The 26498-nt window shown below is 37.7% G+C and overlaps 1 protein-coding gene across 3 annotated transcripts in view; it reads left to right on the forward strand.

Annotated features, from left to right (window-relative positions):
* The window catches only part of atrx (ATRX chromatin remodeler), a 387366-nt gene that overhangs the window by 352718 nt on the left and 8150 nt on the right, over positions 1–26498 (forward strand). For all 3 annotated transcript variants that reach the window (XM_051934359.1, XM_051934358.1, XM_051934360.1), the window contains 3 exons: positions 2529–2723; positions 9320–9469; positions 15421–15546. In XM_051934359.1, coding sequence (XP_051790319.1) covers positions 2529–2723; positions 9320–9469; positions 15421–15546 — 471 coding nt within the window. The remainder of the gene's footprint in view (positions 1–2528; positions 2724–9319; positions 9470–15420; positions 15547–26498) is intronic.

Raw genomic sequence — 26498 nt, forward strand, 5'->3', positions numbered from 1 at the left:
AACCTTGAGCAAGAAGCAGATCCCTGATTGCGGGACAGCTAGTTGAAAGCAGGCTTGGCTAAACCTCATTTGTAAGTGGCTCCTACCCAAAGTCCAGTGCACTCTTGGAGCTGCCTGACTTACTTGCCTATCCTATTGCATCAGCAAGCATATCATGACCCTTTCCCATTATTTGCATTTGCATTAGTAAGCCCCACTCATAAGCGCCAACCATGCTTCCTGGCAAGAACCACACAAAACAGTTTTACTCGGATATGGATGTCCTGACCATGGTGCCCAAGGAAGTCAAACTGATCTTGCTGAATGACTTAATTGGAAGTGTTTGATAAGACTACACTATATAGAGATAGATTTGGCCTCCTCAAATGGAACCTCCTCCTGAGGGCTGAAGGATGTTCACATTGCATGAGCTATGGGTGGATCAACTCCTTGCTCAACATTGTGTGCTCTGTGCAATCCTAATTTTTTTTTTTTAACTTTTATGCAAATTTCTTATTCTCAGAAAAGAAACAGAAAGAAATTTAATGCCAGTACTCTATAAACCTCATTACAAATAAAAGGCCATGTTCCATGTTTGTCTTTCTACCATTAGCAATAGACAAGATTGTTAAAAAATGCATTTTTTAATTACTGTAAATACATGTAGATTGTTGACCATACAAAATTAAAATAATTATTTGTTCTACTAACGTCAATTACGTTTTTACCGGAATAGTAAAAAGTCAGTCATTTCCAAACCCACTCAGTCCTGAACAGGGTCACGGGGGATCTGCTGGAGCCTATCCCATCTAGGATAGGGCACAAGGCAGGAACAAGGACAAGGTCTCGAACACACACCCACCAACCACTCACTAGTGCCAATTTAAGATCCCCAGAGCACCTGGAAGAAACTCACGCAGACACAGGAAGAACTTGCAAACTCCAAGCAGGGAAGACCTTACTTTTTTTGTGAAGTGACCCCTCACCCCTCATGGCCCCCGGAATATTTCCACCTGAATACTAATCATTTACTTGCTGCTTACATTTAATATTTTCATTGACCATTTAATTACAGTAGATGCACTTTTCATTCCCAGATACCTGCATTATGCATGCAAGTAGTAGTACTACTGATTGTAGGTAGAAATGGACCCACGAATTGTGTGTTTTTACTTGTACACAATTCAGAAAGAAAAGAGTCTCGAGATGTTAATGGCTTTTTGCATGCATTATAAAAAACAACAGATGTGACAAAATTACTCTAAATTGAAGAGCAGATCTACTAGAGTTTTTGTGTATAACAATTATCATGTTATATGAAGAATCATCCTCCACCAAAAAACCTCCAATATATTGGAGTAAAACAGACCCTGGATGAAATGGATGGATCATTCCTAACAAGGTTTGCAGAGTAAGATAAGACTACATTCAGTCAGTGGACAGTGGTGCTAAAATTGAATTATTGAAATGTAGAGGTTGTGACATATTATTAAAGTAAGATTAGCAGCTGACAGTTTAACAAGCTTTGCAGTAGGCTGATAAACAAACTGGAGATTAGAAAAGTAATTCATATTTTGAAGAATTATTCTTTCATGTATTCTTGTATGAATTATTCTTTCCTCATATTCTCGTATGAACTGAATTTGCAGAATTCTTATATATGCATGGTCCAATTTGCTGGGTGTCATCAGTGTAGGCAGCCCTTGGAGGTGTGTAGACATTATGTGTTTATAGCCCATATCGAGCTCCTTCATATTAGTACTTGAATGACACAGGTATTTCAATGTCATTGCTTTGTGGCAGAGTGCCTAGTGCTGTAGACATTAAACTACAATGTTGCTGGTTCAAATCTCAAATCTGACTCACAGTGTGACCCTGAACAAATCACTGAACCTTCCTGTGCTCCTGCTTTAAAAGTACATTTAAAAAGGTGTAACATATCCTAAACTTGAAATTTGACTTTGGCAAAAATGATTGTGAAATAAGCAGTAATAATGAAGATATTTCCTTATTGGTTGCAGCCTGCTCAGGCGGCATCATATACAGATGGTCTTATACATCAAAATAATAGTCCATTAGTTGATGTCAGGGAAGTCTTAGAATGCATACCGTAACAAGATCAGTAATTCAGCCTAATTCACTAGCCTTCCTAATCATTTAGGAGTAGATACCCGCCACTGTAAGATAGGTGCAGCCACTTGGTGTATGGTACTTTTATTAACATTATTGAGCAGTATTTTTGGTTTTTAATGTATTTCTGGCTCTTAACAGAGAAGATCTGAATCACAGCAAAAATCTCTCTTGTGGTAAATCACAAAACTATCTTTAAATTCATTTTTTCAATTTTTTATTTCGTTGTGTCAGAACCCTACTGATGTGTATTTGATGACAAAAAGAAATAAAAGTTTCTGGTATTTATTTTATTTTATGGTGCTCAGCAGTCATCAATAATCTAATATGACAAAACTGAAATTGTCTGTATATCAAGAAAACCATTGATTTGGAACAATTGTATCTATATAAATAATAGTATTTTTTTCATCTTTTAGGGAACTATGGAAGAGAAGATCTATGATAGACAGGTTGCAAAGCAGTCACTCTCTTTCCGGGTTGTGGATCAGCAACAGATTGAGCGTCACTTTACAATGAATGAACTCACTGAGCTGTATACTTTTGAACCTGACCAACTTGATGATCCTAACTCTGAAAAGAAGAGCAAAAGAGCCACTCCAATGCTCCCCAAGGTTTGCATTACATTGTTCATTTATGCTCCGTTTATCTGTCAGTGTTAAATGAGGTATCATAATTACTTTTTAAATATTCTACTGTAGAAGTGGCCTGTGTGACAACATACATGTTTTCCCAATTTCAGTTCCTCAGATTTTTAGCTTTCTTGAATTTAAAGCATGGCTGAATATTAAACTGAGAGAACTTAAGATCTTGAAGAACAGGATAAAGGATTATTTTTGAAATGTTGAATGACATCAATACATTAAAGTAGGGTGTGGCAGGATAGGTATCTCAAATGACTGCTGCACTGAGCCATTATTTTTATTTCTTTTGTCTAGAGAAATCATGTATCTGTCACTGGCCAAGTTAAACTCAGTACCACCATATTTGAATATGAAAGTGCTAGAGTCATGGTTCAAGCTGGAAAGTTTATTCCAAAAAAAAAGACTTCTGCTACAAAAAATGTGTGCTGCCCCCAACAATACCATTAATGCGTATGCTTCTACAGATTTGACTAAAATGGGGCGTACTGGTTACATTAAAAAATCAACCTTTTTTCTCTCATCAGACATCAAACACTTGATGTTCAAAAAGACACTCGCATAAGGAAATCCATCCCTGTGCATTTATAATTATCCAAATAATGTGATACACCAGTGCTTCCCAAACTTGGTCCTGGGGACCCACTGTGGCTGTGGGTTTTTGTTCCAGCCAGCTTCTGTTTTCCTAGGCTAATTAAGTGAACTGTTATTTCCCAAGTTCTGTGTTTAGGGAACAATATAGAAATTAGAAAACTAAGTTTGGTAAAAAAGAAAAAAAATATTAAAATGTACCAAGCAGTTATATGGGAATAATATATTTTTCTTCTTTTTAACAATATTTTCATCTTGATTTTCATCCTACTTTTCCAGGTGTTCTGTTTAATTAATTCATTACTTACTAATTAGTGGGTCTGATGCTAAAGTAGTTGCAGCCTTTCACGATTCAGTGTTGTTTGCCTGGGTGTCTGCTCTGCTCATTTTTAATTCTCATTATTAAGATACAATTAAGGGAGCAAACTGCACAGAGAGGGCGAAATTTAATGAAATCAACAAAAGAGAGTTAAACATTTAAATCTCTAGCAAAATCAGAAATAATTCTAAATCTCTTATAAATGTAAAAATCATGCTGCTATACTTTTCTGAATGTAGAATAAGAAAAAAATACCAACTAATTAAATGAGATCAGTGTTATCAGGTGTTGTCACTGATTATGAATCTGGTTGGAACAAAAACCTGCAGAGTTTGAGAAACCCTGTGATACACATTTGGTGAACTACAAGTGATGGGAAAATGAAGCCTCATGAAGCTTTGAGGCTTTCTTTTTATTTGTGCCGAAAAAGATTCAATGCATTGAAACCTCAGCCCCAATATGAACAGCAATATTTGGTGATTAACTCTCAGGAGCGCAAGTGAAGCAGCACTCACTGTTTCAGTCTCATGTCACCAGTAAAAGGTCAGAAAAGTCTGTGTTCATTTTATTCTGCTAAGGTCCTTGTCAATTTATACTATTTAACTTTTGAATGCCGTTTTCCTCTGTCTCCTCACAACCCAACATTGTTGAATGAAAATGATGCATTTTATATAGGCTACCTGTTAATTTAGCGTCAAACCAACGAAACGCTATCAAACCAATAATGTGCTGTGAAGTACTGATGACGTTCGAAGCTTCAAACATCACGGGTCACGTGTCAGCAGTGTTTTGACATAAGCTCTGACACAGTGATTCGAACTCACTATGCATCAAATTGATTGACACAAGCTTTGAAGCTTCAGTATCATTTTCCCATCTCTATGAACTACTTTTTTTTTTTATGCTACCATTTATTTTCTCACGCTGCTCTGTCTTCTGCGACAGCAGAGTTGTTAACATAATCCACAGAGACCCTTTTTGTCTTCCTTTCTATACTTCACTAACATCAGACCTCCACTTCTCCTTCATGATTCTCTGTAGTCTAACTTCTCTTCAGTATGAAGTTGTATTTTTTTTTAGTCACAGATCCAATTCAGGAAAAAAAAAATGGTGCCCCACATACTGTAGTGAAAATTTAAATAGGTACAAACCAAATTCTTCTTATAACTGACATAATTTACTTCAGGAAAAAGCAGATTATACATTTTTTTTATTTATATTATACTCATATATTTATGTGTATAGTACAGGGTGAGCCAAGAAGTACCACATTTCAAACATTTATTCTACAACAGTGCTACAAGATAAAAATAAATTTCATTACAACACAAGAAAGGGTATACAAAATAGATTTTTGTTCACTGTGTTTTAAGATGATGTCTTCAAGGTGGTGGACATCATTAGCAATACACTCTTTGGGACAACTGCTGAATGCTCACATGACTCATTTGGCCATTTCAAGGGAAATTATGGTGAATAATGACTTTGATGCCTCCAAGGTTTTGAGATCGGTGTGTGTATATACCTTCGACTAGAGATGGTGAACATGAAGGCCTCCTGACATCGCTAGGCAGGGAGATCAGCTTCCCTGAAAACATCTCCCGCAAAACTTGCATGGAGCTCCGTACTGTATGAGCTGTTGCTCCATCCTGTTGAAACCTCGCATCCACCGCATCCATTTCTTCCATTTGGGGCCACAAAGTTCTCTAGAATTTCAATGTAACGTTCTGAAATGACGGTGACCATTGCTCCTCCCTCCTCAAAAACATAAGGGACTACAATGCCAAATTCTGCAACGACGCACCAAACTGTAACATGTTCACTGTGCAGGGTTCTCTGATGAAGTTCACGAGGGTTGGTTTTCGCCCAATAGCAAAAGTTTTGCTCATTTACATAGCCATTCAAATGGAAATGTGCCTCGTTGCTGCACAAGACAATGGCATCTTGATGAATGGTTTGGAGAATGCTTGTGCACAACTCTCTTCAGCATTCCTAGTCTCCCTCTGTGAGTTCTTGCACTACCATCATTTTTTATGGATGGAAATTAAGGTCCTCCTGCAAAATTCTCCTCAAAGACGTGTTGGAAATGCCTAAGGCAGAAGGCTGTTTGCGTGCCGAATGTCTAGGAGACTGCAAAATTGATGCCCTTACAGCTTGGATGTTTTCAGGCGTTCATACAATCTGAGGATGGCCTGGAGATTTTTTGTTCAATGTGGTATCAGTCTGTCTAAACTTAGCCACCTACTGAATTATTGTTTTCCGATTTGGGACATCACTGTTAAGAGGAATGCCGAAGTGCTTTCAGAAAGCACGTTGCATAGTGATGATGGATTTGTGGTTTTTGAAGAACACTTCGACAGTGAAAGCATGGTGCGCACCGGACCAAGGCATGTTGCTAACTGAAAACTACAAGAGATCGCTTATCAAAGGACCCCTCCCCAACCCACTCAGCTGCCTCTACTTCGCACAGTGACCTTGAGAAATGTGGTACTTCATTTTGGCTCACCCTTTATAAACATTACATCATACATGGATAGCAATATGTAAACAAAACCCAGGCCAGTGTGTACTTTTTGTCTGGAAATCATGCATGCAGCTAGTTTTCATAGCGCATATGCACAAAAATGTTGTACTTGCAAAGACTTGCATTATGCAAAGGCTGAAAGTCAGATGTGGGAATCCAGTCAAATCTAAAACAACCATAGCATAACCTCACACAAGTACAGTGCAATACACTGATTCTTTCTAATGAGCAGGTTTCAACCCAAAGTTCTTATAGAAAAACCAAACAATACCTGTTCGTGAATACATATACTGTAATCAGTCACCAGCAGAAGATGCTTTTTACTTTAAATATGGGCTGCTAGTGTTCACAGCAAAGTACAATTTAGATCACAGAGGCTTGCCTGTTGCTCCCGTTCAGGTAGCTCAAATAAACAGAGACAATACTTGTTTTAATCTGCAATCTGACACCGAGTACTGAATTACAGTGTTGCTGTTGGGGTTAATTTAGGTCCACAAACAGTGTCGAGAGACAGGCTTTTCACACAGCCTGTTGCGGCTTTGGCTTGCTGGTTGCATATTGTATAAAATCCTCATTCTATTTAACACTAGAATCCTTGAAGCCTATGAAAAAAGTTGTAACCGTGTGTTGCTGACTGGAATCGAGTACAGTAGGTTGAAAAAGTATTTTGATCCCATAGACAAAGTTTAAATTTCCTGCAATATTTTTCTTTGAAAGTACATCTTTAGTTTCATGCTATTACATATAAATTAGGGCCTCTTGGACAATAAATTTTCACAAAAAAATTCTGACAAATTATACTGCAACGATAAAGAACATATCGGTGAAATCTGCTGTTGAATAAGCTTGGAGACTGTTTGATTGTTAACAAGGGTATATGGGTATAATAAGGGTAATGAAAACCGGTGTAAACAATCAAGCAATCATCTAGCTTGTTGACTGGTCTATAAGTGATTATTTAGGCCAGTTCTTAGGAACATACAACTGAGAAATCAGTACAAGTACAAAAAACTGAACAAAAGCTGACAAAAATGAAGACAAGGGAACTTTCTATTGACATGAGAACCACTGTGATTACGAACTTTAAAGATGGCAATGGTGCCAAGAAGATTGCCAACCTCCTTAGCCTCAGTGTGTCCACTGAGAAAGCCAAGAAGTGGAAGACAACTGGAAGCATAGTAAACCAGCCTAGGTCATGCCGCCCTGTTAAAATAACAAAGAAAATGTCAAGAAAACTAGTCAGAGAAGTAAGAGCAAATCCTAAGGTGACTCTCAGTGACCTGGAAAGCTCAGTATCTGCACACCTGGAGTGCATGTGCACAAGACTAAAATATAGAAGGTTTTGCACAGAGAGGGGCTATATATGGCAGAGTTGCCAGAAAAAAGTCACTACTAAAAGAATGTCATCTGAAAGCTTGATTAAAATTCGCTAACAGACATCTTGACGAGTCCTGCATCTTGGAGTCATGTACTTTGGTCTGATGAGACCAAAATTTAACTTTTTTGGCCTCAACACAAAGACGTTTGTCTGGCGGATGGAAAAGACTGCCAATGATCTGGCAAACACCATGCGTTCCATCAAGTATGGTGGGGGGAGCATCATGCTTTGGGGCTGCTTCTCTAGGGCAGGCACTGGGTTCCTTGTCTGTATTGCAGGAAGAATGGATAGTAAGAAGTATATCCAGATTTTGGAAGAAAACCTTCAAAAGTCAGCCATGAAATTGAGACTCGAACAACACTACCACTTTCAGCAGGACAATGACCCAAAACACTGTGCAAAAGTAACCAAAGCATGGTTTGACAAAAAGAAGATCCAGGTTTTGCAGTGGCCTAGCCAGAGTCCTGATCTTAATCCTATTGAAAATTTGTGGCGTGATCTCAAAATTGCAATTTACAAACGAAAGCCTTCAAACTTCGCCCATTTGTAGGGGGAGCCGTTCTGCAAGGACGAATGGGAAAAAATGCCACCATCCAGATGTGATAAGCTTGTAGATGGCTATTCAAAGTGATTGCAAGCAATTATTGCCGCAAAGGGTGCTGCTACTAAGTATTAACTGTATGTCATGTTAAGGGGTCAATTACTTTTTCAACAGCATTTTTCACAGCATGACTGTCAATTTGCATTTGCTTAGTTCACCAAGCTCTAAATGTTTCAAAATATGTACACAGAGAAATAAAAGTTCACTGTGATACTCTACATTTGTGATTTTTATAGGTTGTAAAGATGTAAGATGGAAATACGGTGGCTTTCCACAGGGGGTTGAATACTTTTTCAACCCACTGTATATGTTTTTATTATGTAATATAATAATAGCAGCTCACTACTCAAAACTGAGAGAACCTGGGCTCGAACCCGCAATCTCTTGATTATTAAACAGCAGTTCTTACCTCTGCACCAACCAAGCAGACATGCTGACTTTGTGTCAATTGATATTTGGGCTTGGGTTTTTACTCATTAACAGAAACATGTAAATTGCCTCAAGTTGGGACCTTAGGGTGCTGTGCAGCAGGAAACACCTCAGCACCACACCAGCTCCGATCCTCAGCAGGCCTGACCCCATTGTCTCTCCGATGGTTTCAACTCTTCCGGGGATGAGACTTCCAAGGGCTTTCTCCCATCTCCTTTATAATGCGAACAACCTTCCTGTGGGCAGATGCAGCAGAGCTACTCCTGCGGAGAGCTAAATGAAGTCCTCTGTGCCGTTTCAGAGCTGCATAAAGTTTTTATGGTGGATGGAGTGCCAATCCTGCCACCAACCCCCAAGTTTTTCCTGTAAGTTGGAGAACCGTTTTCATGTAATGTAATGTGATAAATGTTAAATAGCTGTTTTATTAAGACTTTCGCAAGGCTCTATTTGTATGCACACTCCTGCCCAAAACATTAGTGGTTTATACACAGAATCTAACTTTACACAGTAGATATGGATGAACTAATGTTATATAGTTTTTGTTGTTTAGACTATTAAAAACGTATGACTCTGTTTTGTTTTGTATGTGCCTCTAACTTGGTTCTTCCTGTATTTCAGTTACATACAGTATCTTTGTGGAAAATCTATGTTTAAGTCCTTTAGAAAAATAAATCCACACTATAAAGTAATTTTACAAAGATATGGTATGTTTTACTTTTTTTTGCAGGATCCTTTCCTAGCAGAACTTCTTCACAACCATAAAGAAGAGATAGTAGGTTATCACGAGCATGATTCACTTCTTGATCACAAAGAAGAGGAAGCACTTACTGAAGAAGAGCGCAAAGCAGCTTGGGCCGAATATGAAGCAGAGAAGAAAGTAAGGACATTAAGATAAAAAATGAATCTAGTTTGAAATAACGAAATTTGTAACTCTTATGTGTCTTAATGTTTCCCTATATTTTATCTTTTTGTTAATTCACACACACCATACACCATCACTGTTCGCTTCACCGTTAAGCCTTTCTACATAGTGATAACATTTTATTTTGTGTTTGATGTTAAAGGGCCAGCCTGGCATCTCGGCCACTGCAGATTTATGACTTGTAACCAGTGCTGTCATTTTAGGCTCAGGACCATGTGACCCTGAACTGAATTAAGCTTGGATGAAAGAAATTACTATTTTCTTTTAAATTTTACAGGCTTAATTTTTATACTTTGTACTGATAACAATATTTACATCAAGCTTGTTTTATTCTAAATGAGTTATCTGACCAATTTTTGTTAGACAGACGCCATGTAATTATAACTGAACAATTATCATTCGAGATACTTGTACTACAGCCTCTAAAATCCTGTATATACAATGCAAGACATTTGAAACATGCTGGCTAGTACCTAGTTGACTGTTTTACAGAGCCTGAATTTCACTTTTGGCAGACTGTTCCAGTTTAAAAGGTAATGGGGGAGATATTGTAAGTTTTGAGGAGTTTCACCTTAACGTTTATAAAGAATCATGTGATAATCGTGGACTGTCTGATTTATATTGTCATTCATACTAAATTTATTCCCTGAAGGTTCTTTTCAGAAACAAAAGTAAATACTAAACATAAAAATTCAAACATTATTGTAATAGTGGAATGTTTATTGATTACCAAGATTATTACGCAAAGCTCTGTTTGTATGAATAGACTTTTAAAATCAGCTTTGTGGCATTTGTTGTTGTGAGAGTTATGTTTTTTATCAGTATATGGAGGAGACATTAGCTGGATAATAACTCTTAGAGAATGGTAATATTTATTGGACCATTTAAATTTCAAATGTCATAATCTCCTAATTTTTTTTTATTTTGCAAATCTCTCCCTCATATACACTTGTTCCAAGTTTAATGCTGCCTTTGTGAAATTAAACTTGTCAATTGATTAATGAAGATTTTTTCAGAATTCCTATTAAACAGATTTTACTGTGTTGTTTTCAGGTTACATGCAGTATATGCATATATGGAAAAGCTCATTTTGTCATTATTGTAGGTTAACAACAGATACAGAAAGATATGTGAAGTCTGAAACTTATCTTGATTGTCACTTGTTACTTAGGCTGGTATTGCCTATTTTTTCCAGATACTCCAGTTTTCTCCCATTTTCCAAAAACTTGCCAGTTAGTTTATCTGATGACTCCGCATGAGTAAAAGTTGATGTCAGATTAGTTTCTGCCTGGAGCCCTGTATGGGCACTTGCTCCCAAAACTGGATAAGATGGATGAAAAAATGGATGGATAACTGTAGCTAATTTAGTCTCACTATTATTGCTAACTCTGTCATTCAAATACAAGTTAAAATGATTGCAAACTACAGCTAATTGCTCCTGTTATCACGCTGTCCAGACATGCAGGCATTGTTTAATCTAAAAATGGCAGTAACAGAAGGGATATTCCTCCTTTAAGACAAAACTTACAGGATAATTAAATTATAGATTCCCGTAATTCCATACTAACATTCTTGTCCTGTTTTAGTCATTTGTACCCAATGCTATGAGTATACAGTATATAATATTTAGGGAGAGCGTATTTGTATTGTTCTAAATTTGCTACTTAGAGTTTGCAAAGAATTTGATGCCATGTATGTACCAGAATGAGAGTCTGTGGACACAATATGTCAAAAAACAAAGCATTTAGTCTGAAGAAAACACACTAATATTGTAAAATAAAATAAGTCTTTTGATTTTGAACAGAATTGCTCCAACAGAGTTTGTTATACATGGATAATAATTTTGTGGGTTTTTTTGTTGTTTTTTTTTTTTTTTTGCACACATTTCTGTCCAAATTGCAGTACAGTTGACGGAGAGTATTAACATCAACATATGACGCTTTCAGTTCATTGCAAATAATAAATACGTGCCTGCCATATTTTACTGTTAAAATCACTTTCTAAGAACTGTCCTTAGCTGTTCCCCTCAGATTTTTTATTTAAATTGTACATATGTGACTGCTTCTGGAAAGCTCCATATGTAAAATCAGTTTATGACTACAATAAACATTATTATGTACAATTATAGTTATCTGTACAACACAACTTCATACGTACTTTCTGATATTAAGATTTCTTACAGGTTTGTTGATCTCATTTCAGCTCCCATATACGTTTGGCTTGAGAAGTATAACAAAAAAAAAGACAAACAGTTGCAAGCCCCTCTATGTTTTGCTGCAAATTTAATTGCATAATACAGTAATCCCTCCTCCATCGCGGGGGTTGCGTTCCAGAGCCAACCGCGAAATAGGAAAATCCGCGAAGTAGAAACCATATGTTTATATGGTTATTTTTAGAATGTCATGCTTGGGTCACAGATTTGCGCAGAAACACAGGAGGTTGTAGAGAGACAGGAACGTTATTCAAACACTGCAAACAAACATTTGTCTCTTTTTCAAAAGTTTAAACTGTGCTCCATGACAAGACAGAGATGACAGTTCTGTCTCACAATTAAAAGAATGCAAACATATCTTCCTTTTCAAAGGAGTGCAAAGCAAGCAGTCAAAAAAAAAATCAATAGGGCTTTTTGGCTTTTAAGTATGCGAAGCACCGCCGGTACAAAGCTGTTGAAGGCGGCAGCTCGCACCCCCTCTGTCAGGAGCAGGAAGAGAGAGGAAGAGAGAGAGAGAGAGAGAGATAGAGAGACAGATAAAAAAATCAATACGTGCCCTTTGAGCTTTTAAGTATGCGAAGCTCCGTGCAGCATGTCCTTTCAGGAAGCAGCTGCACACAGCCCCCCTGCTCACACCCCCCTACGTCAGCGCAAGAGAGAGAGAGAGAGAGAAAGTAAGCTGGATAGCTTCTCAGCCATCTGCCAATAGCGTCCCTTGTATGAAATCAACTGGGCAAACCAACTGAGGAAGCATGCACCAGAAATTAAAAGACCTATTGTCCGCAGAAACCCGCGAAGCAGCGAAAAATCCGCGATATATATTTAAATATGCTTACATATAAAATCCGCGATGGAGTGAAGCCGCGAAAGGCGAAGCGCGATATAGCAAGGGATCACTGTACTCTATTCAGTCATTTCAAAAGCATATCACTACATTATTAACTGTCCATAGCCACAATTTAAATCTAAAAGTTCTATAAAATTCAATCATAAAAACAGGTACAGTGGAACCTCGAGATACGATCACCTCTGTATACGAGAAATTCAAAATACGAGGAAAGTATGAGCGAAAAATTCAGATCTAAATACGAGCATTGGCTCGCGCCACGAGCCAGGCTGTGGGTATAGCTCTCAGCTTAGCGAGGGGGCGTGGTAGCAGTTGCGAGCCGCGATCTGCGGTGTCTGCGTTTCTCACTTAAGTGCACAGGTGGGAAACTGCCCACATCCATGATTGTTCCTGTGGCTGATGGGCTGCAGCTGCCATGTCCTCCCCGCATATATAGAGAAGCGCGAGCCGGTTAAGGGGGAGAAAAAGTAAAAGAAAAGAGAGAGAGAGAGCGCGCAGGCAGGCAGGCGAGTGAGTGAGTGCAGGCTCGCGTGTAGCTGAACAGGCGAGCCAAACAGCTGAAGCAGGACGGTGTAGAGAAGGTCAGCTGCATTAAGAGTGTCTCGCCTGTTGCAGAGCCCGCAGGTGAGATGCTAACAGAGAAGAAGCACCGGGGATTGTCATCTGTTTTTTAAAGACGGCATCCTTTTGACGTTTTAACCTCGTGTTAAAGGATTGTTATTCTTGTGTATTTTAAACCTCCACTTCACAACTGTTTTAAGGATTATTTATTTAAAGATTTATTGAATGCTCTACTGCACTTTGGACACCTGTTTTGATTCTTTTAATAATCAGTTATATTATTTACCAGTGTTATTTATTAAAGGTAGACTACAGTATATATAATTTATCAGTGTTATTTGTTAGGAAAATTGATTTTTATGTTAATATATTTGGGGTGCAGAACGGATTAACTGGATTTCCATTATTTTCAATGGGGAAGTTTGTTCTAGATACGAGAAATTCGCTATACAAGCTCAGTGCTGGAACGAATTAAACTCGTATCTAGAGGTTCCACTGTATTTAACCTCTCCATATTAAAGATTTTTACATTTGATGGTTCAAATTGTCTAATGATAACGGTTTTGCATTTTAAAAGTAAGTTTAATAAACTTATTGTAAGTCATTGTGAATAGTGTAATATATTTAAAGTAAATAAAATTGGACTTGGTAATACTATATTCTTAGTGTGAATCTGTGTTTATAAAAATATTCTTTGCTTAATCAAACATATTCATCACAAATATCATGAATTTTATTCAAAAATATAGCCATGGGGCCTTTAAGTCATAGTTCAAACAACGGGCTTCTTTGCTTCTTACTTGAAAGCTAGGTTTCTGTGTTATTTTTTAAGACAAGTAGTGTTTTTATAGCATTTACTGATTTGTTGGAGTTAATATAAAACATAAAGCAGGACAGACTGAAAACAAAAACTTCTAAATATGTAGCATGGTTATGAATCATGTGGTATAGTCTGATAGGGTTATTTATTTAGATGTTTTAAATTGCACATTGTCATAGAATGTAACATTTATGAATTAGAAAATACATTTAACTATCTTAACCTTCAACCCAAATGGATGGAAATATTAGCATGATCAGTTTGTAATGATTATTATCTAGTTTCATTGGTTCCAGTATGTTATAGGCTATGTAGGTAATAGGCTGGCTAAACTAGGTAACTTACAATTAATCAAACATGAGCAACATATCATGTCTGTTTTGGGGGATATGAGAGTGAGGTATAAGGAGTCAAGTGATTCCACACTGTATCATCTGTTCTTTAGCCGCTTATATATAGGTGGTACTTGCAGTGTGATATTTTTGGTTAGATTTCTATCTATGGGTGATTGAAAAAGATTGACGGCAAGCATATTGATTGACAGACACAGGGCTTACCCACTGTCACAAAGACAAATACCTAGACAGCCTCTTTTATAGGCGGACTTGGAATAGCAGACATCACCATAGTAAAGTTCAGAGTATGTGTACCGTCCAATTCTGGACTTTGCTCTGTACTGAGCAATGCAACTCCGTGATAAAAATAAATTTTTTTCCAAACTGTGCACTGCCAATATAAGTATCATTTTTACAGAGGTACAGGATATATTTGGTAGATTTGTTTAAAAGAATTAAAAGTGATGCCTATTTTCATGCTGACAAACAGCTTTAATTAAATGTGGATGTAATATGAATTTATCTTCCATCTATACTAAATTCATCACTGTCTTAGCAAAATCGTGTCCAATTTCTGCAGATTATGAAATGTTTAGGTTAATTCTGAGAGTGTCATTTTAGAACCATAAAATGACTTTCAGACAAAACAAAATACTAGGAAAAAGGCAGCTTATCACGGTAACTTGTTTCAGTTTTTGCCCCAACTTGATACAGTTGTTTTTCTTTTTTCATATATACTTTTAAAAATAACAGCTTTAATAATTTCAGCTTCAGATGCCACAACCCCTCTTTAGTTTGTTGTTTTAGTCTTTTTTCAGTACAGTAACACAGTTTTCAGTTCTTAAAAATAAATAGATGAGCCTTCATTAAATATCATAATGAAAGTGTAATTAAATCACACTTTTCCCAAAATTTCACATGCTTCAATCCATATTCTTGCATTGGAGTTGTGTTTTACTTTTTAACAATTGAAGCTTCTACTTTATATTCCCTTAATTTATGCCGTTTTTGTATAAGTTTGAGAAATTCAAAATTTTTTTCAAGGTTTAGGTCACAATTATTAAATATTCAGGCAAATGTTAAACTGTAAGTAGTTTATTATTGATTGAATGTACTTTTTTTTTCCCTTAGGGATTGTCCTTGCGAACAGGTATAAATCCTGGAGTGAATTATTCCCCTTTTACCATTGGTGCTCCTACTACATATTTCCCATTCAATGTTGCAGCATTAGCTGCAATGAGCAACCAGCAGCTAGAGGTATGTAATGTAGAAAATATAACTGGTATATTTCTTATGATACATTTTTCAGATTAGTAAATTATTTAGTTTTAAACAGTTAAGTTTATAGACGGTGGAGTACAACCAGTATACAGAAGTGTTTTTGAATCTATATCATTTAATTGTATGTGCCATCTAACTGTCAGGTAAGTGGTAAGCAGCAAATGCACAAAGTTCTTCATTGTATAATTTATATGTTTGTTTGATTTCTTTGTTTTTGTAAAACCCTTTATCAGCAAGAGCTTATATTTTATGTGTGAAGTTTATTTTCTCTGTAACTTAAAATTCCAGGGTTGTATTACTAATAATAAAGTTACTGTACATATGTACAAGCCCCTGTGGTGATTTCATGCTCCATTCAGGGTTAACTGCAGGATCCCTAAATGGTGTTATGATTGATTCCATCTTCCTACAAACCTTAACAAATAAGCAGGCTTAGAATAATGACAGATGAGTAGCAAAAGCAAGGTTTTGTTTTCGTTGGAACATTTCAAATCCCCCACAACCGTGTATAAGCTAAATCATGTTTAAGATAGTGGTGGAAAACCACCTGATATAAGAAGTTTTACAATGTTCATGGTTTATGACGAATACACATATATCAGATTTGGTTGTTGTGTTAATATACCCCCTTTACTGTGTATACAAAATATTGAAATGAGTAATATGATAAAAGTATATGACCATTTTAAATTCATGTGTTAAAAAATGTGTGGTCTTCTAAACAGTTACAATCTACACAAAACAGTAAACCCTGGATCATTAAAAAGATACAGAAACTCTAATTTCATTTACTTTAGAATGTTATTTGAGTTTGACTGCATTAGTGGGCATTTTATTGACCAGCAAGCAGTGCTTTTAGCTGGTTTTAAAATTAAGAACTTAGTTTTATTTATGTAAAATTAAATTTATTATCTTATTTATATAATACATCTTTAAAACTTGCTAATACTTTTCAGTGCATTCTGTGATTCAGGCTGGATTCTGACCAATCTCCTTGCAATTTATTTCATTTGTGTTATTCATCTGTCTTTGCACTTGGCTGCATTTTTGCTCTTGTGAAGTTAATTTCAAGTATAAGGCAGATATTCAAATGCTAAAATTACTTTTTGTATCAAATTATGGTTTACATTATATGCTTGTTCTGCCGTAACCATCTTTTATTATGTATCTGCAAGGCATGGCTGCAATCAATGAATATTCCATCCAACAATGGCACCTGCATGTTGCCAGTATTAATATTTGTTTATGTATTTACTGTATGCATTTGTTTGATTTATGTATTTTAAACAGATAACATAGATGACATTCCATTAATATTTTATACTACTTGAATGAACAATAGTCTAAGATTGTCAGCAAACTTAATTAATATATATCCAGTCCTGTCGAGTTTTTATCTTTGTAATCTGCAGTTTCTGAATGTTTTCTAGAAATCAGCAATGTGACATCTGTAGAATTTAGTGAAGATCTGATTAGATAGTCACTTTTTTCAGCCTTAAGTACATGTTTCAGCAATTTGACCATTATTTGAGTAAATTTTGCTAAGGACTTCCTTTGCTTTTACAGTACCAAACTATATTTTTACGTCAAATAGCATCCCATTTATGTTACATTTTACAGCAAGTCCCCAATACCTGTTGCACAGATCACGCTATTATAAATTCATAACAGAGGCCCATGTTGTCAACTTACGATACAGTTTTTTGATTCTCAGCTGCAGCCAATAGAATGCGATGTTTCATTCATAAATAAAAACGCTGTAGTACGTCTTCCAATGCTCATTTGCTAAGTTGTTCCCGTGCTTACTGCTCACTGTAAAGACATGAAAACCGAATGTAGCTTGTCATATGGTCATATTTGAATGCTTTCTTTAAAGTTGTAAAATGCAAAGGTGATTCATATATAATTCAGTGCCTTTTGTGTTTGCCTAAATAAATCTTTGCTTGTAAGAATTTGCCTTTAAATTTAAAGAAGCATGTTGAAGTGTTTTTTTCTCCCCTCTTTTTAAAATGTCTTATTTGAAGCCTCAAAAAGTGGTGTCTTTTTAATCTTGTGCTAGCAAAATTTTATTGGCACAAGTAATATCTTGAGATCACAAGTTACATATTGTGTGGACTATTATGAGTCCAATTACTGAAACATTAGAGTGAAACTGGCTTTAAATGTCGCTTTAACAAAGGACAAACTCAAAGTTCATGCTAGATATTGTAGCCTGTGAGAGATCAGAGGAGTGCCCCTGTGTTAGGCACCAAAGTCTACTTTGTATGTGAGTGCTAACTAGGGGGCTCCGCCCCCTGCTCGCTTCGCTCGCCAACCCCTGGTCTTGGGTAACCCGAAATAGATTTGAAAGAGATTATTGTCGGCGTAACCCGAAATACATTAATGAATGTATACGATATGTGCCTGCATTGCTTGCGGCATTTCAGACGCACGCTGTAGGTGTCTGCGTCAGTTGTGGTCTTTCATTTTGAACCCGTGCCTGCTTTGCTTCCTTAGTTTCTGACGCACGTTGTAGGCGTCTATGTACATTGTATTTGTTCATGCGGAGCTGTTTGGTTTTGGAGCCGAGACAGTTTTGCTTCTGCGGTTCCAGACACGCATTGTAGGCGCCTACGTCTATTGTTTTTATCCATGCGGGCTCGCTTTTGTAGCTCCGTTAGTTGAGCTGGATCGTTTTGGAGCCGTGACCATGACTCCATTAGTTATCCGTTGTCTACCGTTAGTAATATGGATAATTGCACTTACTGTTAATACGGAGAGTGTTCTGTGGTTGTACCATTAATAATGCATCACTGTAATGTGATTCACATATGCTATATGGTTTGGACGTGTGAGGATGCCGTACATTTAATACGGAGAGTTTGTGGCGCGTTGTTGCTTCATGTCCTATTCAGAAGCGCGTTTTGGACGCCTGCGCCTTTCGTACTTTCCCGCGCCTTCCGTACTATCTTCGTGGACCTGTGGGTCCTCCGTAGCCTCTTCCGTTTGACTCTGGGGTGCAGCGCAGAATCCTCTTTTTTGTGTGGCTGTGTCGTTAGTCGTTAGCTATGGGCGCGTTGTTGCTTCATTTCTCATTCACGTTAGTTGAGCTCTTTCGTTTTTGGCCGTGACTCCTTCGTTCGTGGTGGATAAGACTTCACTTGCGGTTTATGGGACGCGCGCAGGCGCAGTACGTCTCATGGTCCCATCGTCGTGTACCTGCGTCCATATCCGGTTTATTCTCGGTTAGTAATATGGATAAAAGGGGTGTCAGCTTTCTTTGAAGCAGAGATAAATAATTTTGTTTCTAACAGATCAAGGCCCTGCCAACAAGAATCTAGTCTAAAGCTGCAATGAGTAAGGAAAGTACAGGTGACTTATTAAGTGAAAACTGTAGTTTTATGTATTAATGTTACCTTTGAACAGCAATGTATTTTGTGTTTGTAAATTATTGACAAATTTCTGCACATCTCTTATTCTATATTCCAATGAACAGCAAAGTTTGTGACTTGTGTTATGTATCTCTGTGTTGTCCATATTATTAGTTCTTCAAGCAATTCAGAAGAGAACATTTAAATGTAACTGATTCCTGTTCAGAGCATTGTTGAGTAGAACACTGACTCTCAGATTTGTAATTGCCAATTGTAATGTTGTATTAAAGTTGAATTATTTTAGTGTATAGTTCATCAGTTAATTAATGGAGAGATGTTGTTGGTTTCCATATATTAAACACCAGTTATTTCCTTGTTCTCTGTGTGTTTTAACAGATCTGCATTTATATGTGTACCAGGTCTGTATTTAGTAAATTTTTTAGCACTAGAATCCCTGAAGCCTACAAAAAATGTCTTAATGCTGGGCCACCTTAAATTCCTTCACACCTCCTGATCAGCCTCCTTTTTTTGCAAATGTGTCAGGCAGCAAGCAGCCTTCTGTCCCATCCTCAACCGACGCAGCTGAAGTTCTCCCAACACAAGTCCGTTTATCTCAGAGTGAGGTGCCTGAAATTATATAGGGTAAATAATATATCGTTATTTGGAATACATACATTTTGTGTGTTCCATGTTTACAATGATATGGACAAATGCAGGATGACAGGAAATGTGAGACATTTTGAACACATAACTAAAACAGAAAATTTTTTCATGTAATGACAAAATTCTGACATGATATAGTGTGTTAAGTCTGAAGTCCAAATATCAAGTAAACACTTTCACAAAAGGTATAAAAAAACAAGTGCACCATTATTCACGAATATAACCAAAGAAAGAGAAATTCAATTTACATGTTACTGTCAGTATTTAAAACTGAAACCCAAATATCAATTGCATAGCTGGTTTAGAGGTAAAAACGGCATCTTCTAAATCAAGAGGTTTCAGGTTCTATTCCGGGTCTACCCCTCAATTTATGTTTTGAGTAATAAGCTGCTTTTATTATTACTATTCTATAATAAAAAACTTTCATTTAATTTGAGTCTATAACAGCCAGTGTAAAGTTTTGCTGCCTGTAAAAGATATCGCTGAAGGGATATAAGAAGACACACAAACACTAGTGAATCATGTCTTCTTGGTATCTTGTTGATACTTTAATTTTTTTAATTCAGTTTTATTCTTGAATTAAAGCACACTTGTTTCGGTGTACCTTTGTGAAAGTGTTTATTTTATTCAATAACCACTTGAATTTTATCCAATCTGTCTCTGTGTCTCTCATGCACACAACACACACATCCATGTATACACATCCATATATATACATACTTGTACTCAAGTACTTTTTAATCTCCTTAGTACTGTATTTTTTTGCCATAATTTTCATTTTTATTAAATCTCAAAAATATAATAATTATACAAAATATAATAGTAATGATGAATAAAAATAATATGAAATGAACAATAATAACAAAAATAATTATAACAGTAATAATACTACTCCTAATGATGCCAAAACAGTATATAATATCAAAATGAGTCCTTTGTGTGGTAAATCTTAAAGCACAGTGAAAGATACAATCCAGTGTCACAGTTGGGACAATAATAGCGTGTTTCTTTTGCGATCTTCTTTCCAGATTTATCTTTTGTTGAACAGCACACTGCACAGGTTCAAGTTGGATTCTATTTTTTTTTCTGTTGGAGGTATATAATCAATAAAATGTCTACCAATAAGACTCTCCGGATTGATCCATGATGTGCTGGTCTGACCGCATCTCTTTAGGGGTAGTGTGGACAGTGGATGTGCAGCAATGATTAGTTGTACAAGCTGGCATGTGACGTTTGCATGAGATAGTTTTGCCAGCTTTTTGTTTGTATAAAACGAATGCATTCCAAATTCACCGTTTCACCAGATGACAAGATATCTTTTTATAGTATTTCTTTTGTTGCCTTTGCATAACAGGATAGAAAGTTAATTCTTAATCTACACAATCTACGACGCCCATCGTGCTATTGTAGTCGACCACAGCACAAGGCTTTGTAAGCTGCTTGTTGCCTTTTGCCTGTACAGTGACCAGAGCTGCATTATGTACAGTGCTAAGAAGACAAACATCTTTCTTGTCTTTCCATTTCAGCCTAAGCACTTTACTCTTTTGCCAAGCTGCTAGCGCACCTTGATGTAATTTAGCTCTGCCAAAGTCTTCTGGCATGCCATGACAGTTGGAACGCACTGTTCCATATCCGACAGTCTTTCTTTGCAGCAAGATGCCAAATAGCTCTGGCGAAGTATAAAAATTGTCCATAGTTGCACAGTAACCTTGATCCAGCAGAGCATCTATCAAAGTCAGCACCAATGACGTACTAGCGGCGTCCTAATTATATTTCGGATCAAACATTGTCACTTTCCCTGTGTTCAGAACCAAATTCCAAATGTATCCTATGTTATATTCACAAAGCTCATTAACACTAGAATTACCAGAGCCTACGAAAAAAACTTGTAGAAACGGCCCACCTTAAATGCACCTCTCCGTCAGCGTCTTTTGTCTTGTAAATGAGCCGATAAAGACAAGCAGCAAGCATCCTACTATTCCATCCCCCCACAGCTGCAGAACATGCACAAAGTTCTCCCAGCTCATGCCTTGATTGATTATCTGGGAGTGAAGTGCTGCAGTTTTAGAGTGGAAATAATAGATCGTTATTTGGAACACATGCATTTCATGTGTGTTCCGTTTCTATAATAATCTGTGTAAACATGTTGTTAAAACAGAAACATTTTTCATATTTTAGTAGTAAATGACAAAATGTTGGCTTAAACTATATAATTTGTGAACCTTGAAGTCCAAAGATCAAATAAACACTTTCCCAAATGGTTCAAGGATAAAACAACAGCTTCTGTGGCGTACAAGTGCTGACTTGTAATCAAGAGTCCCCGGTTCGATCCCGACTGCCTCCTATATTTGCCGTTTTCAGCAGTGAGCTGCTCTTATTGTTAATATTATACAGTACACACATACATTTGGTTTGCGTCCGTAACAGACGGTGGACATTTATAGTACTTGTGAAAGTCACCGTTTTATTTTCACTTTTATTCTCTGCGCAGACGCCCCACAAATCTTCCCCCCCACCCCCCCGCAAGCAACGGGAACCGGATGGAATGCAACGTAAAATAAGAAATGAGGCGTCGCGCACAGAAAAAAGGAGTCAGACGCCGTTGCACACGAAACGGGACACACAAAGAGGAGGATTCAACAAGCCCCTAGCACACAAAAAAAAAGAAGCCGCGAGCACCACACAAAGCCCATTGGACACGAAACGGGACAGACTACGGCCATAGCACACAAAACGTACACAAAAACGACGATTCAGACCCTCGACCACAGTAACATAAATAACAAATGACACACAAAGCCCCATTTCTAAATGAACCGTCCGTATTAAACATACGTCATCTCAACACGTTCACACTATGCAGCATAGGTGGATCTCATTACAATAAGGCACTATTAACCATTCAACCGCAGAAAAGGCTCCATATTAACAGTGAGTGCGATCCTCCTTATTACTTATCCATATTTATCATGCTCAAGAACAAACAAGTCATGAATTCACGATCACGGGTACAAAATGATACGGCTCGGATAACGGGACCAAACACAATTCACACTATGCAGCATAGGTGGATCTCATTACAATGAGGCACTATTAACCGTTCAACCGCAGAAAAGGCGCCATATTAACAGTGAGTGCGATCCTCCTTATTACTTATCCATATTTCTAACGCTGAAGAACAAACAATTCATGAATTCACGATCATGGGTACAAAACGATACGGCTCGGGTAACGGGACCAAACACACAAACCCGTATGAAAAAAAAACAATACACATCGGCTACAACGCGCTTCTGAAACTCTGGAAGAAAAAATGTCTCGGCTCCAAAAACGCAAAGCTCAACTAACACAGTTACAGAAACGAACCCAAATGGACAGACACACTGAACGTAGACGCATGCAGCGCGCGTCTCACAGTGCTGCATCGAAACAGGCACGGGTTCAAAACGAAACACCTCCCGTCTCAGACATACAGAAACGGCAGCGAAGGGACAAAATAAATAAACGCAGACGTCTACACCGCGCATCTGGAATGCCGCAAAACAAGCACGCAAGGCTCCAAAAAGAGAAAGATCAAATGACCGACATACAAAAACGGGCTTCTCACACAGCACAGGCAAATTAGTTACACCTCCAAAACAACACGTCCCAAATAATGGACATACAACGACACGCCTCTCAAACGGAACAAGCAAAACATACACGTCACGGACATCAACGACAGACACCTGCTAAACGCTTGCGCCAGTTAGCTGACAACGCGTTCAATAATGAGTCCACTATTCAGGAAAATTCATTGGGATTAATGAATGTCATTTGCAATCATTGTCATTCACTTAACTTCCCTGAAGAAACAACTGGCAATACAAGTAATGAATTTACACGTTGTTGTCAAAAGGGTCAAATTAGACTGCCTCCTTTACATTCATATCCTGAATATCTACAGAAGCTTCTAACTAACGATGTACCTGAAAGTGAAAACTTTATGAACTGCATTAGATCCTACAAATCGGTATCCACTATGAACATTAACAGTGGCACTGCACATGACATCCGTCTTGCAAAACTGTTAATTATTGATGAATGTACAATGGCATCCACTCACTTACTCAACACCATTCATAAACTTCTACAAACGTTGATGAATAATAATATTCCCTTTGGAAGAAAGGTACTTTTATTAGGAGGAGATTTTAGACAGTGCTTAGCTATTGTTCCACATGCCATGCGCTCAGCTATTGTTCAGTGCACCTTAACTCTTTTAGGGCTAATTTTTTTTTTGTTTCTTTTCTCCCAGGGCTGAATATTTTTCCAAAAACTAACATTTTTTAAAAAAGAACACAAAGCAATTATTTAACATATCAAATCAACAAAAGATATTTACTTTTGACAAATGTTACTGTCTTGCATGTTGTATGAGCCTGAATTCTCTATGATTTCACATACATATCACATACATTTTACACAGCAAAGTCTGATCTCGCTCAAAGCAGCCAATTTCAGTCATTGCCACATTGCACTCCTTACAATATGTGTTGTTTTGATGCCTATTTTTCAATTGTCTGTTGCTGCATTTTCTAACATATATTGTTAGTGTGTACTGTAGAGAGACAAGTCACCCATTTGCCATCGTGCCATGCCACTGCCACCAAGTTTTCTGCCTGCATGAAAACCGTATTGTCACCTCTTTTCATCTTCTGAAACTTTATGAACTTTATGTATGGCATTATAGCCTGGCTCACCCCATGGGATTTGCTTCTGTTTATTACAGAAGTGAATAAAACTTTGCAGCAGCACGTACCTAAGCCACCAGGGAACAAAACACGTTTGGACCAATGCTCCCTGAAGTTATATCACCAGTTCTGTCCCATCTCTGTTTGTAATGCCACAGCGCGCTTCATCTCGTCTTTCGTTGTGGGTTTCCACTTTGAAAAACGAGAATGCGATGCAAACGCAGCCCGCGATTCAAAAAAAATCTCTGCCTACCTGTTTGTCTCGTCTGACAGTAGCTGAAAAGCAGCATCAGGAGACAGCAGCCTGAAGTACAGCAGCTGGTGATCTGTCGTGTCCAAAAGCAAGTCATGCCGTCTTGTAAACTCCGGTAGCCAGATCGGCTCTCAACGGTTCAATGTATGTGTATTTATCCCATGCGAACCTTGCCGTAGATGCATCGGCTGCGCGAAGGCACTCAACTGGCAGCAGATCCGCTGGCGCGGCATCGGCTGGTGTCTGATCAGCTGATGCCTGCTTCTAACACTCTTGCTCGATCTCCTGATCACTGCCAATAAAGTCCGATTCTGAAAAATCAAGAGTCCGACTCCGCGGTAATGCGCAAAACAACGTCTGCCAAGTGTTTTCTTTTCTGCACTTGCTTCGCTGCCTTTTCACATGTCGGTGCCATCTTGCCTTTGTTTACATTTCGCAACTCACGCACACGCAATGTTTATTTGCCGAGTCAACGAGTCTAGCATTCCTCCAAGCACAGAGGGAATGCCTGTGACATGACAGTGAGATTTGTCGCCATTAACAGCTGATTGTCGCCCTTTATCCCTGGATGTCGACTTTTGTCGACATTCGCCTTCAACCCCTCCTGTCGACAAAAGTCGACATCCGCCCTAAAAGAGTTAAAATACGCAGACAATTGGCATTGCTTTCAAAAGATACAGTTAGTACAAAACATGCGATGTCCAGATCCAGATCATAACAATTGGTTATTACAACTGGGAGATGGTACACTCACCAATACAGATAGACTTCACCCAGATATTATTACAATTCCTCAAGCCTTTATCTGCGACGACTTAGTTACAGAGATATTTGGAACAGCAATCTCATTAGACCAAATGCCCCTTTTAACACAACGCACTATATTATGTCCAAAAAATATTAATGTGGAAAACATAAATACCCAAGTCATTGCATTACTTCCTGGAGAGACACAACTCTTTCTAAGCTCTGACAAAGTTGACTCTGATCATGACAATAACTATCTTCATTGACCTTACAAGTTCTGACCTGGAATTACCTTTTACACTTAAACGGCGTGTACAAAGAAATTTTCCAATAAACCTTTACACTGTGCCACACACTTTATTGTTTGCTTTCTATTTGCATCATCTACACCTTCACACTATTCTATATCTCATTCATACATCATGCTCTTTGTCATTTCCCAACACCAGGGGTTGGCGAGCGAAGCGAGCAGGGGGCAGAGCCCCCTAGTAACTGTAGATGTGAGTGGTGTTTTGAGGCAATGGAACTGGACATTCTCTGATCTGGAAGGAGAAAAGCTGACACACAAACGCTGGTGAATCTGCCTTCCTTCTTCTCAATTCTCTCAATCACAATCACGCTGTACCCCCCCACCCCACCTTGCCTCTTCTGATCTGACTCTATGTAACAGTGGCAGCATAAATTCACACCCGATCTGACGCTGCTCGTTTTCAAATTATATTGCATTAGTGCGATGATGTTTTCTGATTGGTACTATTCAGGTCATAAAATTATTTCTTCAAAATGTCACATATACTGTCTCTTTCTTTCAGGTGTGTAATAGAAACCACAGCATAGAGAGAAGTGTGCGCATTGCAACAGGTACACATGTCGTAAATGTAGTAAGGACGATCCTTGCGTGTGTGTGAACTGTTAACAATTGAATTTGATGATTGCATATAGCGCTGAACTTACCGCTCTGTACTATTCTTTCCTCTGCATGTCTTGGAGTACAAAAGAAACAGCATACAGCAACGTGGAGACTGGCAAGATCGGGGAAAAACAAAACGAAAAAAAACCCACATGGTCACTGATTACAAGCGCAAGATGTTATGCGAATGAATATGAACAATATGAATAATGTTGCATCCGTGCCACAATGTTTTCCGAAATATACTATACAGGTCATAAAATGAATAATTC

Source organism: Erpetoichthys calabaricus, chromosome 12 (genome assembly GCF_900747795.2).
Source record: "Erpetoichthys calabaricus chromosome 12, fErpCal1.3, whole genome shotgun sequence".
Taxonomy (NCBI): domain Eukaryota; kingdom Metazoa; phylum Chordata; class Cladistia; order Polypteriformes; family Polypteridae; genus Erpetoichthys; species Erpetoichthys calabaricus.